Raw genomic sequence first — 17,099 nt, forward strand, 5'->3', positions numbered from 1 at the left:
AGAAGGCGATTTTTTAATGAGAAATAGATTTGAACAGATGATCATGACGAAAGCCGCGCCGACGGCCAGGCAGCACGGGCGGGGTTCCTGGGGAAGTTCAAGTGAAGACGCCCCAAGTCCCACTGCACATCTACTAAAATGGCCAAAAGAACCAAACACAGAGAGGCCCGACAGCCAGGACCGTGGAGGGGCGGCGGGGTGGGGTGGGGGGCGCCTGCCCCTCCCCCTTGGGCAGGTGGGAACCCAGACGGAGCAGCCGCTCCAGAACAGGGCCGGGCGGTTTCTGTCGCAGGGAGCAGACGCCTGCTCTGGGAGGCGACAGCCTCAGAGAAACGACCACCCGCGTCGCAGGGAGACGCACGCTTGTCCACTCGCAGCCGCCCGAGAGGGGCCACAATCCGGGTGTCCGCCGGCCCGAGAGTGGAGAAACAGAGCTGTGGCTGCCAGCGGGGGACAGACAGAAGGGACTATTGTCACATCCCGCGGCAGAGGAGAACCCCCAGGGCTTTGTGATAAAGAAAAACAGCCGGGCGCAGAGGGCCCCACACCCCATTACAGGATATTCCTGGAAGGGCAGGACCGCGGGGACAGAAGCCAGGTCAGGGGCGGCCTGGGGCTGGGGGACAGCAGGGACTTCTGGGGGCAAGACGCTGGGCACCCCCATTGTGGTGGTTACCCGGCTGCATGTGTGCATTGAACTATACATCTCTCAAGGGTAAGTTTCTCTGTGTGCAAATGAAGCCTCCACCAGCCTGACTTTCAACGGGGACGTGTCCATCAGAAGACAAAACACAATGCTGGCGAGCGCGGGCTGGCGGGATCACGAGGGGACACAAGCGCTTTAGGAACAGCTCGTCAAACCTAGCCACCTGACGACGGGCACAGCCCGGTGACGAGAGAGCCCCGAGCCCGCGTGCACAGGAGGCCCGTCCGGGACCACTCCCGGCAGCTCCACGGTCACGGCCGAGAAGGAAAGGAGAGGACGGCGTGGGGAGGAATCGAACCCAGTGCCCTCCATCCGACGCATGAACAGGAAAGTGGGCTTGCCCCACACGCGGGACTACCAGGCGGCAGCCGAGAGCCAGTGCGCCCCTGGCCAACACGGGTGAGCCCCGGCTCACGTTCAACCACTTTGTTTTTTTAAAAAAAATTTTTAAACGTTTATTTATTTTTGAGACAGAGAGAGACAGAGCATGAACGGGGGAGGGGCAGAGAGAGGGAGACACAGAATCGGAAACAGGCTCCGGGCTCTGAGCTGTCAGCACGGAGCCCGACGCGGGGCTCGAACTCACCACCCCGAGATCGAGAGTCCCACGCTGTACTGATTGAGCCAGCCAAGGGGCCCCTAACGTTTTATTTCTCCAGACACCTGATATTTCCTGTACTTTTTTGTGTGTGAGACGTTTCACATCTTTTTTCAATGTTTATTGATTTTGAGAAAGAGGGAGTGTGTGAGAGCACACGCGAGTGGGGGAGGGGCAGAGAGCGTCCCAAGGAGGCCCCGCACGCACGCACGCACGAGCACAGAGCCCGACACGGGGCTCTAGCCCGCGAGCCGTGAGATCACGACCTGAGCCTAAATCAAGAGCCGCACAAGGTGGGGCGCCTGGGTGGCTCAGTGAGTTGAGCATCCGGTTCTGGCTCAGCTCGTGATCTCGGGGTTCACGGGTTCAAGCCCTGTGTCTGGCTCTGCTGAGGGCTCAGAGCCTGCTTCAGACCCTCTGTCTCCCTCCCTCCGCCCCTCCCCTGTTCTCTCTCTCAAAAATAAACATTAAAAAAAAGTCGGATGCTTAACCAACTGGGCCACGCAGGTGCCCCTCAGACACGACACTTTTCATCGACAAGGGCTCTTTCTGGTTCTCTGCCCGTCTTCCACGATGTCCTGTTCCCGCCGCAGGGGCGCCTCTCGCCGTCACCGCGGGGTGAGCAGCGCGGCCACCACGTCGCTGACGTTTTCTCCAGCGTCCTTCTTGCCCTCAGTTCTTGGTCCCCGGTTTTCCGTTCACATCTAAGAGCGAGGTGCCAGGACAAGCCCGGGCTCTGGTTGAGTCAGATCTGATGGGTCTCACCCAGGAGATAGGCGCTCCGTCCCCTCTTGTTGATAGAAGGGACATTTATGTGACAAGTTGGGGTGGGGAGTGCAACGCCGGGAACAAAACTACGTCCAGGGTCAGGAGCCCAGGGAAGGCGCCTGGAGGAAACGGTCCTCGCTGTCAATAGCGGCTCTGTCTGGCGGGAGGAGCCCCCTTCTGGCTCCACCTTCTTTCCTGCAGCCCTGATGCCCCTCCCAACCCGGGCTCCCTCTGCCCTCCTTTCTGTTGTTCGGCCACCGGTCTGGCCACCCTAGAACACGAGGGTGGGCGTCTGTCTGGTTCTCCCCCGACAGGCAAGCGGGCGCTGGGCCTGTGGGCAGCACTCCATAAGCTGGTCAAGCACCTGAATTAAGCCCTGCTGGGCTTCTCTCCAGACCTCGCGGTGCAGACAGAAGGAGCCCGCATTCCAGTCTTCACCCTGGCCTTCCCCAGAGCCCAGCCAGCATACCTCCAGGGACATGCCACTCCCCTCAGAACCCTCGGGGACTCTGCAGAGGGCAGGCACCCTCCTCAGCACTCAGGCTCTGTGGGAAGGCCCAGCCCCCTCCTTTCCCAGCTCCCACTTTGTTTATGTCTTATGAGTTCCGTTATGTAAATAGAGGTGGCCCAGCCCTGGGAGGCCCCCCACCCCGATCTGTCCCATCCCCTTCTGATGCCCCCCCCCGCCCCCGCCCCAGTCCACACGTCACAGGTGTTGCCCCCCCGCCCCCCATCTCTTTAGCTTGGGACCCAACCAGGGCTGCAGGGCAGGGTCTCCCTTGGGGATGGACGGGGCGTGACCCAGATCTGTGCCCCCCCCCTCCACGGGCCCCCACCACAGAAAGGTGCGGGGCGGGGGAGGGGGGGGGGAGCTGGAGGAAGGGGATAGGGGGAGGGCGGAGGCAGAGGCAAAGGGAGTCTTTGGAAGCTAACTCCCCCGCCCCCAGCCCAGCACCTGCACCCAACTAGCTGTGGCCGTAGGTGGAGCCACAATTTCTGACCTTTGCCTCTGACCTTTGCCTTCTGCCCGTTCCCAGAATGAAAACAGACAGGCTAGCTCTGGGGGCAGGGTCTCGGGTGGGCTGGTAAGAATGGAGGTCCGAAGGGCACCCCCACCCTGGGATGGGGTGTGCCGCCGGGCACAGATGTGCTAAAGACCGGCTACCTGTAGCCCAGCGGGGCCAGCTTTAGCTCTGTCCCGGGGACTGCGGGATGGGCGGCAGGGGTGGCCTACAGGTTCCAGTGCCCCCTAAAACGGAAGGAGAGTCGAGAGAAGGGTCCCAAGGACAAAGGGTAGCACCAAAAAGAGGAGCTGGGCCAGGGAGGCCGTCCTGGGTGACAGTGGGTGGCCGGCCAGGGGTTGACAGTGGAGAAGAGACCGGATAGGTTCCAGAGAGACGCAGAAGGAGAACGGAGATTTGCTGATGGACAGGAGGCCTTGGGACACTGCCCGGTGTCCAGAGGCGGGTGGGGTGGGTGGAGGAAGTCCCTCTGGGAACTGGGAGCAGGTGGGGGGAGAGGGCTGGGGGGGGGGCCTTGGGCACCCTGAGGAGGTGCGGGGGCGGGGGGGGGGAACTGGGAGCTGTGAAGGAGAGGGAGAGAGCAGGGCAGTGAAGAGGGCGAGGGGGGAGTGCCACCCTGGAAGCCACAGACACCAGAAAACGTTCTAGAAGGAGGGAGGACGGTTAGGGTCCCAGGATGCTGAAAGGCCAGGAAAGAGGAGGCCCCAAAGCGTCCCTGGGGTCTGGTGACCCTGAAGTCACTGGGCACAGAGCGGGGGCTGGGATTCAGGCTTTAGCCCCCTCCTGGGGGGGCGGGGAGGAGAGGGCACCCTCAGGAGGGTGAGCCCAGGGCAGAAGTCTGGGGGGGAGGAGGAGGTTGGGAGGAGCAGAGCGTCCCCGGGGCACCGGGAGCAACGGCGGCATCGGCGGGAGGAGTCGGGTCGGTGGCACCGGCAAGCCAGCGGTGCTGGAGAGGCCCCGAGGGCCCGGGGCCGGGGGACACCCCAGGGGCCGCCCTGCCCCCACCCAGCACAGTCTGCCCCGTGGCGCGCTCGGAAGAAATGTCCCCCAGAGCCGCGGCGGGGGTAAGTGGGGTCCAGTCGGCGCGGCATCCGGGAAAGAGGCGGGGCGGGTCGGGGAGCGCGGAGGGGCGCGAGAGGAGGGGACGTCGAGTCACAGCTCCCCTCCCGCCACGGCCAAGCGCTCTGCGCACCCCCACCAGTCCCCGCCGCGTCTCCTGTTCCCCGGGGTAGCCGCTGACCCGCCGCGACCCGGTCTGCAGACCCGTCCCGGGGGTGGGGGTCCGCAGGGCAGCGATCTGCGGGCAGGAGTCCGGGACCCGGGCGCGTCCGGAGGGCGGGGGCGGGGGTGGGAGCGCGGCGCCGGGTGGGGGAGGGCGGGCGGGGACCCTCCGTGCGGCTCCCCCTCCCCCCACCCCGCCCCCCGCGGGGCCGCTCCCGCCCCCGCCCCTCCGCCTCCGCCGCCGCCGCCGCCACCGCCACCGCCACCGCCACCCAGCGTCGCCGCCGGAAAGTTTGTGCGCGGCGGGCGCGGGAGCGGAGCGGGCGCCGACCCGAGAGCGCAGAGGGCGGCGAGGAGCCGGGGCCGGAGCGGGAGGCCGAGCGGCACACGGTGAGCAACCCGGGCCCGGCCCCGAGGGGACGTCCCCGGAGCCCACCCGGCCAGGGCCCGCGGGGTGGGCAGCGCAGAAATGGCCGGCGGGGACCCCTGTCGTGGGCCGGGCGGTCTCAGGGCCCGGGGTGTCGCTGTCCTCACCCCGGCCGACACCTCCGTCCCCATCCGATTCGCCCTTCCAGCTCAGACGGTCAACCGGGTCCCGCACCGTCGGGCAGTCTGGGGTCTCCTCCCTGGGGAGGGAGGCCGGGGTTGCGGGCGGTGGTCCCGGCGGCCCGGCGCTCTGTCCTGCGGCCCCAGTCAGCTCTCCACTCCTGTCCGCCCCCTTGGCCGCCCCCCGCAAGGCGCCCACAAGCAGCTCTAAGGAGACACCCCAGAGATTCCCAGGGGGAGGGCAGAGGCAGTCCTGCTTGCCCCCTTTGGCCCCAGCTCCCCAGAACAGCCCCCCTCCCCGTCCCCCCACCCCCAGGTCCTCAGGACTCCCACTGCATCATCCCTTCTACCCGGCTTCCCCAGGAGGGGGCGAGTGGCGCTGCACCCTGCCCGGCCCATTCTTCGTGGGGCCCACACTTGTCACTTTGACCCAGAGCGAGGGCCGGTGGCTGACCTGCTCTGCTCTGCCCCCACCATTCCAGTGCCCACCCCCCCCACTACTTCCAGGCCTCGGGGTTTCTGTCCCCACCCTGAACCAACTGACCCCTGACGTCTGGGCACCCGCATGGTCACAGGACTGGCCCTGGCTGTCTCTTGGTCCCCCAGCGCTGGGGGATGAGGGTTGGAGGGGAATTGCACCCTGGCTGGCACCCAGGTCTGCCCCGCCCCACGGGGGTGGGGAGGACAGGGGAGTCAGGCTTTGTCAACAGCCGGTGGCCCCTGATCCTGCCCTGGGGCCATGACCTTCCTGCTCCTTGCTCTGGTTTCACAAAAACACCCCCACCCCCACTACGTCACACCCCTTTGAGGCTGGGAATCCTCAAACCCACCCATCTGGATCAAGGGGCAAACAGGGGGTGACCAGTGCAACCTAGCCGGTTCCCTGGACCAACCACCCATTCTGGGGGCCCTTCCTCCAGTCCAGTCTGGCAGTCCTTCAGCTATCCCCAGTGGAAGCTGGGGGGATGGTGGCTGGGCCGTGAGCACCTTGGAGTGGTGCCTCGGCCAGGCTTGGGGCTGGGCACCCCCTGCAAGCCAGCCCAATAGGTGGTGTGGGGGGGGGGATCCAAGGGGGAAGGGGAAAGGGTTGGGAAAGGGGACAGGAGGTGAGCGGAGCAGCTGGGGAAGGCCACCTCGTCCTTTCCTAGCCCACCAGACCTCCCACGAGGCCCCTGACTCTGCCCCTCCGCTTGAACCCCTGCCCACCTCTCCAGCACTGAGCTGACACTTGTGCGGGGGCAGTCCAGGACCAGGTCACCCGGTCCACGAAGGGAGGAGGCTCGGGTCCCTGGCGGGCCGTGCCCCACCCCCGCCGGCTCGAGCTAGGGTAATAAGGTGGAAAATAGCTAGCTCTGGAACGGTGGCCGATGGGGGGCTGTGGGAGCCCCAGAGCCGCGTCTCCGCCTCTGACCGCCTCATCGTCTCGGCTTCAACCCTCATCCAATTCAGCAAATATTTATCCCGGCGCTGGATTTCAGTGCTCCCCCGCGGTAGGGCAGGGGCCTGGCCATGGTCATCCGTATGGCAAAGCTCATTTACTCCTCAAGATAGGGAAGCAGGGATCCCCATTTGTAAAGTGGGGAAACTGAGCCTCTGGGAAATTAAATTCTTTCCCCGTGGTCCCAGAACCGGAACGGGGCTGGCACGCGACAGGCCCTCTGTTGTGGGGCCGGCCTGGCGTCTGGGTGCCGAAAGCCAGGGCCCGAGACCCTCAGCCTTGCACGGCCGAAAGTCAGCAAGGTGAGCCCCCCTTTTCCAGCCGGCTGTTCAGGTGCTGCCAGGCTTGTCCCGGCCGCCACCCCCAGCTGTGGTCCGAGGGGCTGTCCTTCTGGCGTGGGGCTCCTTGCTGGTCCCTGCGGCTGGTCCCTGCGGGGCCGGGCAGGGAAAACCACTGGGCAGTCCTTCCTCCCCGTGTCCCCTGCCTGCATCTTCGCTGTCCGCCGTGCCCCAGCCAGCCCTTGCCTCCCCCTCCCTGCCTCTCAGGCCACCCCTGCACCGCCGAGCCTGCCCACCAGCCCCTCCTCTCCCTCCTGCAAGAGGCTGGCTCCTGCCTCTTCCTCACCCACCCAGCTCAGTGGCCGGAGCCGGCAAGGGGCAGGGCAGAGGACGGGGCTGGCCGATCAGCATCAGGAGATAAGGCCCCTTGGGCGACCCCAGGGCTGGAGATACCTGAACTGGCCCTCGTTCTCCACCTGCCTGCCACTTTCCCTGCCAAAAGGGTCCTCCACACTGTGGCGCCTCCGCTCCTGAGCCCTCAGCCTGCACGTCCCCTCGCCTGGCTTGTAGACTGGGGACCGGTGACCGTTGGGTGAGGCTTCTGCCGGGCTGGCCTGCACCCGTGGTCAGGGGCTGGGTCAGGAGCCCCACAGAAGTGCCCATCCTGGATCACTGAGCTCTCACCCCACATGGTGACGTCTCAGGGTCCCCTTAGGGCTGAGGGGTGAATTCAGGGGAACCCTAGGTTGAGCTGGCCCCACGAGGGCCCAACTGGACGCTGATGGGAGGAAGCCGAAACCTTCCACCTGCCTGCACCCCACCCCGCCCCCTCCCACTCCTGGCCGCTCACTGTCTTCCAGCCAACTGGTTGTCCATCTGTCCATCCATCCGCCCATCACTTGTTCACTCCTTGCCAGGGTGCCCAAAGAAGGGATTATCCATTCCCAAGGGAGTCCACACCCAGGCCCTAAGGGGCCCCTCCCTCCTGCCCTCGGGGAATTCACTCAGAGCCAAAGACAGGCTCTGAAAGCAAAGAAAGTCATCCGATCTGCCACCCCAGATCTCCACTCAGACTCAGGCCAGGCCCAGGGCGCCCCCCTGCAGGTACCACCACGGCGGGGCTCCCGAGCTTGGGCAGCCGGCCACCTGCATTATGTGTCCCAGGGGATCCAGGAAGCCAGGCCTGAGCCTTGGGTGGGGCCCAGAGGGTACCCCTCGACACCCCAGTCCTGGGAAGAGGGCATGTGTGTGACAGGGACCATCCTAGGCATGTGCCCGGCACTCCCGGCCCCTGGACGAGGCTGGGAGCTGGCCTGGGGCCACCTGGGTAACCACGGCACTGTGATGGATGGCCCTGGCACCCCGCCCCGGCCTGGCAAGCTGCCTTTCCCAGGGGCTAAGAATAGGTAGGGAGGATGGCAAGGGCCGAAGGGAGGAGGTGGGTAGCCAGGGAGGCTGCTTCGAGCAGCTTTGTCGTCAGGCAGGATGGTGACCGCCACCAGCATGGGGCGGGGAGAGCTCCGGGCCTGTCAGAGCTGCAAGACAGACAGCCACCAGCCGTGGGAAACCCAGCTCCCCCCGGGGGAGACAGCACAGCCTCCACGACCCTGGGCAGCACCTCCTGGCACCGGGCCGGACCCCAACCCTGTCGTTGGCCAAGAGCGACTTCTGGCATCTTCTCCCTCCCGGCTCCCACTTCATCAACAGGACCAGAGGCTCAGAGGGGCGGTTTCCGGGAAGAAGAAAACCCCTCTGGTCGCAGCGGAGCCCGGCTGGGTCTCCTCACCCGTGGGGGTCCCTCCACAGGCCCCGCTGCTTCGACCGGACTGCCCCAGAGGAGCGTGCGTGCCCAGGAGGACCGCTTTGCCCCAGCTGCGCAGTCCCAGCCAAATGTGGGGGGCGGCCGCTCAGAGGCATGCCCCCCACCCGGCCACACCGCCCCTACTTTCTCCCGCTGCTGCTGCTGCTGGCCTGCCAGGTGAGCACCACGGCCAGATGCCCCGCCAGCCCCCCCGGGCTCCCACCCACCGGCCTGCCTCTCCCGCTGATGCAGTCCTGTCCCCTGTCCCTTCACCTGTCCGCCCAGCCACAGGCCCCCTCCGCCCAGGTGATGGACTTCCTGTTTGAGAAGTGGAAGCTGTACGGTGACCAGTGTCTCTACAACCTGAGCCTGCTGCCCCCCCCCACCGGTGAGCCCCTAGCCTTTCACCATTCCTGCCCCCCTGCCCACCCTCCCCCCGTTTATAGGGGAGCTGCGGAAAGGCCAGTCAGCGACTTATTCAAGGCCACACGCCAGGAAAGAAAAGAAACGGTCCAGAACTGGGAGCTACACAGTCCCCCGCCTCCCCCCCAGTCCGCTGCTGGTCCCAGGGGTCATGTCTTTGCCCCCATGGAGCTTCAGGCCCAGCGGGCCGATGGGGTGGTGAGGGAGGCAGCCCACACGAGGCCCGGGTGCAGAGGGAGATGGGCCGTCATGCGGCGCAGGCAGGGACAGGGGCATAGAAGTTCCGAGGGTCACTCAGGGTCGCCGGGGGTACAGCAAGGGATTAGGGCAGACCGGGAGGGAGGCCGAGAGCCGTTGTCCGATGGAGGGAGGGAGCCTGTGCCGGGCCGAGGGAAAGGGGATGTGAGCCACAGACTCGGGGCTGGACCCTGGAAGGAAGCCAACAGATAGGGGTTCGGCCCCCAGAGAGGGAGGCATTGCAAGGGGGCGCTGGGAAGAGGGACGAGCCCGGGTGGGTTTGGGGCACGCTGGAGACGGCAGGTGTGCAAGGGGAGTCGGGGAGGGCTGCATGCTGGGGAGCAGAGGATGATAGGCAGGGGCTTCTAAGAGGAGGCAGGACGGAAGGCCAGGCCGCGTAGGCCGTGCCCTGCTGAGGGGCCCCTCCCAGCCCGCCCTGCTTTGCCTCGCAGAGCTGGTCTGTAACAGAACCTTCGACAAGTATTCCTGTTGGCCGGACACCCCTCCCAACACCACGGCCAACATCTCCTGCCCCTGGTACCTGCCCTGGCACCACAAAGGTAACTGTGGAGGGGCTGCGGGGCTTGGCTGAGGGGCCGGGGGCCGGGGGCCGGGAGATGACCGGAGCCTGCCCCTCCAGTGCAACACCGCCTCGTCTTCAAGAAGTGCGGGCCTGACGGGCAGTGGGTGCGCGGGCCCCGGGGGCAGCCGTGGCGGAATGCGTCTCAGTGCCAGATGGACGACGACGAGATTGAGGTCCAGGTCAGCCCGCGGCGGGCGCGGCGGGGCCCCGGGGAGGGGGGCGGGAGGCGGGGCACGGCGGCGCCCCAGCCCTGACCGGCCACCGCGCTTTGCAGAAGGAGGTGGCCAAGATGTACAACAGCTTCCAGGTGATGTACACGGTGGGGTACTCTCTCTCCCTGGGGGCCCTGCTCCTGGCCCTCGCCACCCTGCTGGGCCTCAGGTACGCCCGCCCGCCCTGCCCGGCCCCCCTCCGCCCCCACCGAGGGAAGCGGGCCGGCGGGCAGGCAACCGACTCGCTGTCCCCGCAGCAAGTTGCACTGCACCCGAAACTACATCCACGCAAACCTGTTCGCGTCCTTCGTGCTCAAGGCCAGTTCCGTGCTGGTCATCGACACGCTGCTCAAGACCCGCTACAGCCAGAAGATCGGCGACGACCTCAGCGTGAGCGTCTGGCTGAGTGACGGGGTGAGCACCCAGACCGGGCCTCCGGGCCTCCGGGCCCCAGGGCGGCAGGCGGCCGCGGGACCCGAGCTCACACCGCCCCTGCGGCCAGGCAGTGGCCGGCTGCCGGGTGGCCGCGGTGTTCATGCAGTACGGCATCGTGGCCAACTACTGCTGGCTGCTGGTGGAGGGCGTGTACCTGCACAGCCTGCTGGGCCTCGCCGCCTTCCCGGAGAGGAGCTTCTTCGCCCTCTACCTGGGCCTCGGCTGGGGTGAGTAGGCCGCAGCGGGGCGGGGGGGGGGGGGGGGGGGGGGCAGGCTGTCTGGGGCCACGGGACCACAGCCGCCCCCTCCCCACAGGTGCCCCCATGCTCTTCGTCATCCCCTGGGCTGTGGTCAAGTGTCTGTTTGAGAACATCCAGTGAGTATGGGCCGGCCAGAGGACAGGGCTGGGGGCGGCCGCAGGGTGCTGGGCCGGACAGCACTGTGGGCGGAGTCAATAGTCAGAGGCGGGGGCGGGGAGCGAGCCTGCCCGAGGATGGGGGTCACTTCCGGCCCTCTCCCTTCCTCTCCCAAGGCACTGACTAGACCCCCCATGGGTGGGGGGGAGGGGGTGCTGGCGGGACCTGAGCCGGCCCCGCCCTGCAGGTGCTGGACGAGCAACGATAACATGGGCTTCTGGTGGATCCTGCGCTTCCCGGTCTTCCTGGCGATCCTGGTGAGGAAGTGAGGCCCGGAGGCTGCCGGCGCCTGGCCCCCGCCCCCTCGTCCTGTGTGGGCCCCGGGGGCCTGAGGAGGCGGACGACCTTGTTGGCCGCAGGGGGGGAGGCCCTGGCCCTCAGCTGGGACACCAGTTGGTGCCCGACCCCGGCCCGCGTGGCCGCCAGTTACAGGCGGGGCCGCCCTGAGCTCTGCCCTCCACACACAGATCAACCTCCTCATCTTCACCCGCGTCCTCCGCGTCCTCGTGGCCAAGCTGCGAGCCCGCCAGATGCGCTACACCGACTACAAGTTCCGGTGGGTGCGGGCAGCTTACGGACCCCGAGGCCGGGAGGAGGCGGGAGGGCTGGGGGCGCGGGGGACACCAGGGCCCCAGCGGGCAGGGCTGGGTCCGGCGGCTCAGGCTCCTTCCCGCAGGCTGGCGAAGTCCACGCTGACCCTCATCCCCTTGCTGGGGGTCCACGAGGTGGTGTTTGCCTTCGTGACGGACGAGCACGCCCAGGGGACCCTGCGCTCCGCCAAGCTTTTCTTCGACCTCTTCCTCAGCTCCTTCCAGGTGCCCGCCCCGCCCCCTGTAACCACCTGGCCCCTTCCGGGCCTGGGTGAGGCCCTGACTGCCTCCTCTCTCCAGGGCCTGCTGGTGGCTGTTCTATACTGTTTCCTCAATAAGGAGGTAGGCGGGGAGGTCTGGGCCAGGCCTGCGGTTGGGGTCGGAGGGGAGCTTAGGCACCCTGGCCTCACCCGTGCAGGGGGCACCCCCCACGTCCATCTGCATTCACTGGCCACGGTCCCCGTGATGCCGGGGGCTGGCCCCGCCCCCCAGATGGTCAGCCTCGCCCCGGTGCTCGGAGCGTGCGCCCCGTGAAGAGGGGGGCCCGGGAACCGGAAGACCCCAGGGGCCCGTGGTGGTGCAGCCCACCTTGTCTACACCCCGGCCGCCGGCGGGTCCTTCAAGGCTGGGAGGTTGGGGGTCCCGGCGGGGGCGGGACTGGCCCCACCTGCCCCGCTCCCCCACCCCTCAGGTGCAGTCGGAGCTGCTGCGGCGCTGGCACCTCTGGCACGTGGGCAACTCGCTGCGGGAACAGCGCCACGTGCACAGGCCCTCGGCCTCCGCCCGGCCCCGGGGCCGCCCCCCCAGCGCGAAGCTGCTGCTCTCCGGGGGCGGAGGCGGCAGCAACGGGGCCGGCCGGGACCCCTCCGCGGAGACCTGCCGGGTCAGCAGCCTCCCTGGGTTGGCCGAGAGCCCCTTCTAACGCCCCCGGGGGCCCCGGCTGAGGCCGGACTCGGGTGCTGAGAGAGGGCCCTGCTGAACCACCCAGAGCCCGGGCTGGAGGGACGGGAGCCGGACAGCGGCCCCACCGTCCACCCGTGCCCCAGTGTGGGAGGTCTGAGGGCCTCCCTTCTGCCCTGTGCTGGGGAGGCGGGGTGGGACGGGAAGCCGTTCTGTGAGCGCCTGCCGGTGTAGCCGGTGTTTAAGGACGAGTGTACCCTCCAACAATAAAGAGTCTGAGTAGCGGCCGCACCCCGTGGGGAGCTGGGCTGAAAGAGAGGGCGGGGCCGGGCCCGGGGCCTCCCCACGGAAGGGAGCAGCCTTGGATGAGGACTGCAGCTGGTGTGCTGCCTCTGGGAGGCCCCCATTTTCCCGGTAACTTGGAGCTGGAACCCGAGGGGGTCCCAAAGCGCGACCGGTGGCTGACAGCGCCCCTCCCCGTCCCCACCGGAGCAGTTTCTAGCCACCCTCCCATGCTGGTTTAGGTGGGGCTCGCCCACACCCTGGGCCCGAGGGGACGGTCCATTCATTTTGGCTCCCAACCCCCAGAGGGTCACCATCAGCCAGCGGAGGGGTGTGAAGGGGCGGACGATGGCGGAGGGAAGTCGGCAGGTACCACACTCCTTCCGCCAACCCCGCGCGAGTACCTCGGGCTCTCTCCTGGAGCCAGGGCTGAGCTCAGGCCCGATAGGGGCATCGGCAGACAATCCAGAACCGGATGTCCTCCACTGGCCGCTACTCGATCCCGGCTCTAACCCCAACAATTCACAGACCATTTAGCAGATGAAGTGGGGAGGAACGGACCCCCCAAAATTGAAATGGTCTGAGTGACGGCAGCAGCATCATTTTCCCAAGACCTCTGCGCTGTCCTGACGTCATCGCTTAGCAGAGAAGCCTGACCCGCTCCACCCAAGTGAGTGCAGCAAGAACACTGTCCATGGCATGATGGGTGGGCACCCTGCTTGGCAGGCAGCAAGGGCTGGTGCTCACCAGGGAAGAGTGGAGTGTCCTACACAGGAAGAAACAGGCGGTGCACTTAGGTGGGGAACCCAATTGCTTGGGGAGCACCCCAAGGTCAAGGTTGCCATCTTGGGGATAGTGTATCTGACGCGGGGATGGAGGCAAGTGCGGGAGGAGGAACGAGTGTGGGGATTGTGGTCACCCCTCCTGAGTGCCCATGCAGCCAGTGCGGTGACACCTGTTGGGCTGTGTGTCAGAGGAGAAAGGAGCCAGAGAAACAGAGAGCACAAGCTAACCAGCCTGCCAGGTGTCCCTGCCTCAAGGACCTGGGAGGTGACCACTGAGCTCTAGGGTGTGGGGTGCCCACAGCCCCCACAGGCCACGTGGGCTGGAGCTGCTCAGGCAGAGCCGGGCTAATTGGAGAAAATGAGAGGACAGAAGGCCTCTCAGGAAAGGTAAATAAAATTACTCACCCGCCAGGCACTGGGGCCCTCCCGAGGGGGCCTTCACCCTGTGCTGCCCACACCCACCGCAGGCCCGGATGTGGCAGGGAGGGAAGTGGAGGGGGGGAGGTCAGGGAGGCGCTGGAGGCAAGTTAGGGGAGATCGAGCTCTTGCGTGGCCCGGGGGGGGGGGGAGGGGGGTCTCCAGCGTTACTATGATTGATGGCAGTCTGCAGAGCCGACTGTGCCTCTGTAGGACAGGTGGGCAGTGCCAGCCATGCAGCTGGAAGACTGACGGCCTTGACCTTGAGGCTTCAGGCTACCCCTTGTGCCAGGGCCTCCCAAGCCCCTGCCCACAGGGCACCCCTGCCAGCCCTTGATGCCCGGAAGCCTGTGTGGGCACAAGGAGGGCGTAAGCTCTCCTTCACGCCAGCTGAGCTCAGGGGTGGTGACTGCCTTGGGGAGTGTGCCACTCACCTAGTGGCCTCCTGACAGCCCTCCCTATCCTGACTCCCTCTGCCCTTATCCTCCTTCACCCTTGTCCCTGTCCCCATGGGAACTGGAGCAGACCGGTAGAGCTGAGGGTGGAGGCGGAGGTCTGGCAGGGGCTGGACCTGCCCAGCCAATAAACACTGGCTCTGACCGGGCAGCCCTGCAAGTAGGGAGGAGGGGGATGGGTCGAGAAACCCACTTTCTCACAGCCCAGCACCCCCGCCTCTCTCTGCCCAGGAGAATGAACACTCCAGGCCCTCTGCCTTCCCCATGGCTACCACAGTCCTTCACCTCAGGCCTTACCCCCAAAGGACACATGGGTACTGCCTTGCCTGTGTGCACATGCATGTGTGTGTACATACACACTACTAAAATGAGTGTGAAGAACAAAAAAGAGGAATACCTAGACTACAATAAACAGGGATCAAACCTAGGAGAGTTAAGGGGTCATTCCCCAGGATGGCAGCTCTGCACCAGAGTGCATCACTGGGTGGGGGGCAGACAGCTCCAGGCGAGACACCCTCAAGAGGACCAAAGTGACTAAACCAAGGGGAAATTTAAATGACCTGGTGGAGAATTCAGGACTTAATTAGTGTTAATACATAGAAAACTAAGCAAATGAAAAAAAGAAGGCAATTAATAACTTCAAGGAAAACAAAAAGTTGGGCAGGACAGAAAAACAATCACAATTTACCACATGGTTCAGCTTCAAATACAAACATAGACATCATAATGTAAATACTCAACACTGATGTAACCAAAGGTAGGGGAGAAAAAAAAGAACTGTCTAGGAAGAATAGTGAATGGGAACGGCATATGTGTGTAGTGGAAAATCAAGAAGGAACAGCATATGTTTGCTACTTAGAAATACAAGTCAAAGAATCAGCTGAAGAGCTGAAAAGGGTTGCCTGTGGGTGGCAGAGGGGTAGGAGAAGACTGAGGGCTGCTGGTCCACTCTCTGAGCTGCCTCAACCTCTTCCTGGACACTTTGGCAAGCCTCAGCCCCAGATCCTCCCCCTGCCTGCTCTTTCTCTGACCTTTCCTCTGCTCAGTCCCTTTTCCTGCTTCCTCCTCCCCTCCCTGACAGCCCTGCCCAGGGACCAGGCCACATTTCTCCTCCTCTCATCAATCTGTGAAAACTATCTTTCTAGATGATTCCCAATTTTATCTCCAGCCCCTGTGGCTCTCTCACATCCACACTTTGGAACCATCTTCCCACGTAACACCTCAAATCCCACAATCCACAGAGCTCCTCACTGCCCCACCCCCACCCCCAGCTTCCTCTTTCTAGAGTTCACTGAGATAGCCCTAATAGGTCTCTCTCCTTCTACCCTGAAACTGCCTACAGTCCTTTCCCAAGTTTAGCAGCCAAAGTGATCATATTACATCCAAGGTCTCTTCCTATGAATCCCATCAGGCCTCTATATCTCACTTCAGTTTACAGAAACGCAGGGGACAGAGGAGCCCGTTAGCAGAAGGAGGTGACTGGCCAAATCCAGAGTGTGGGAAACTCCACTTTGAAGCACCCCAGGGTCCTCAATACCAAAATGGGGCAGGGCAGCTGTTAAGACTTAAGGGACGTGTCAAGCAGAGGCAGCTGATGCACTCTGCCTTCCCATCCTGGGTCCGTGACCCACCAAGAATGCATTTAGATAAGGGGAATGTGGACTGGGGATTACTGTTCATGCTCGACACATGAACATGCTCAATATTTCCTAAATTAAAATTCTGATAAGACTAAAGTCCTAAAACTTGAATTAGGGCAGTCTCTTATAGGAGGCCATTTCATTCGTGAAACTAGGGTAATAAAACTTGCCCCACGGAGTCACTGACATCGAATGAAATGACGCACACACGTGCAGCATACAACGTGGAGAAACAGACGCAGCCCTGGTCCACCGCGCTGCCCGCTGCCCTCACTGTTCCGAGGTGAGGCGTCTCCAGCCACTCGTAGGCAGCCGCACAGCGCTGGCGAAGGCACCTTGGACAGGGAGGTGGCAGCACAGCTGGGGCCGGGCTCAGCCCGGAGGACCCATGCCTGCCAGACGGCTGGGCCAGGCCAACAGGGAGGACTTCTGCCCATCCACCACCTCCCACTAGCTAGCCCCTTCCCCTCCCATGTCTGCCCCCTCCCCCCTGGTCCCAAGACCCCCTTTATGACCACAGAGTCCTCATCCACCGGTCATAATCTCCAAATGGACACCTGGACCCCAAGTTAGGGAAGGGGTGGTTCCACACCTAGCCGGCATGCCTCCTCCAATCTGCCCTGCCCCCACCCGTCCCCTGCCCCCCGAGCCTCCACCCACCTCCCAGGTGCTCTGGACAGACACCACAAGCTGAGGGCCTCCATTTCACAGAAAAGCTAAGGTTGCAGGGACATGGAGAGTGAAAAAGGCTTCGAGGGGGTGTCCTGTGGTCCCCCCACACACAGTGGTGGGGTGTATGGGTCCACGGCTATCACCACTAGTGCACGAGGCCAGGGAGGGTAGCTGCGGGCACTCAAACCCTCTGCAAAACACCCCACGGGTCCCCAGGGAGCAAACAAGGCCACGTGGTTAGAGGCTTGGCTCAGAGCCTGGCACCAGCCAGCGCCCACTGGCAGCGAGCCAAGGCGGCTGTTTATTGCATGACCTGTCCTTCCTGTGCCCCTTCCCTGGGGAGCCCCCCTCCCCCCACCAGAGAAGATGCCCCCTGGAGCCACCTGTAGGGCCCCAGAATACTCTTCCAGGAAACAGTGTTCCCAAAATAAATTCCAGTTTGGCTTATCTGGGCCTGGCCTGCCAGGGCTTTCCAGGTTTGAAGGTCAAGTGCACTTGGGTCTCTCTCAGGGCTCAACGGCCACCCCTTCATCTGAACAGCAGCGAAGCCACTTCCCTCCGGGGTCCAGCACGGAGGTTCAGGGCTGCAGAGGGACGCTACTGCCTGCAGGGCCCCGCCCTTAAGAGGATGGTCCCCTGAAGAGCATAGAGCCACCCCAACCGATCTCTCCTCC

At 64.6% G+C, this 17,099-nt stretch overlaps 1 protein-coding gene across 2 annotated transcripts; it reads left to right on the forward strand.

Annotated features, from left to right (window-relative positions):
* The first annotated feature begins 3,848 nt into the window (after positions 1-3,848).
* GCGR (glucagon receptor) lies at positions 3,849-15,650 on the forward strand. 2 transcript variants are annotated; one of them, XM_045489880.1, is made up of 15 exons: positions 3,849-4,158; positions 8,384-8,555; positions 8,664-8,766; positions 9,491-9,598; positions 9,679-9,800; positions 9,896-10,002; positions 10,091-10,247; positions 10,336-10,495; positions 10,584-10,644; positions 10,872-10,941; positions 11,152-11,240; positions 11,361-11,499; positions 11,575-11,616; positions 11,966-13,126; positions 15,545-15,644. In XM_045489880.1, the coding sequence occupies exons 2-14, from the start codon at positions 8,493-8,495 to the stop codon at positions 12,194-12,196; spliced, it is 1,452 nt and encodes a 483-aa protein (XP_045345836.1). In that variant the 5' UTR covers positions 3,849-4,158; positions 8,384-8,492; the 3' UTR covers positions 12,197-13,126; positions 15,545-15,644. The 2 variants fall into 2 exon arrangements, with proteins under 2 accessions (XP_045345836.1, XP_045345835.1); XM_045489879.1 differs by lacking the exon at positions 3,849-4,158 and adding an exon at positions 4,559-4,705 and having other exon boundaries at positions 15,545-15,650.
* Positions 15,651-17,099: the final 1,449 nt, after the last annotated feature.

The sequence above is a fragment of the Leopardus geoffroyi genome, chromosome E1, assembly GCF_018350155.1.
Source record: "Leopardus geoffroyi isolate Oge1 chromosome E1, O.geoffroyi_Oge1_pat1.0, whole genome shotgun sequence".
NCBI lineage: Eukaryota > Metazoa > Chordata > Mammalia > Carnivora > Felidae > Leopardus > Leopardus geoffroyi.

Excerpts from the sequence above, each read along its gene's own strand:
- GCGR (XM_045489880.1), top strand. The coding sequence starts at position 8,493 with ATGCCCCCCACCCGGCCACACCGCCCCTACTTTCTCCCGCTGCTGCTG. Across the intron at positions 8,556-8,663 it reads TGCTGCTGCTGGCCTGCCAG|CCACAGGCCCCCTCCGCCCA; the intron begins GTGAGCACCACG and ends CTGTCCGCCCAG. Across the intron at positions 10,942-11,151 it reads CGGTCTTCCTGGCGATCCTG|ATCAACCTCCTCATCTTCAC; the intron begins GTGAGGAAGTGA and ends CTCCACACACAG.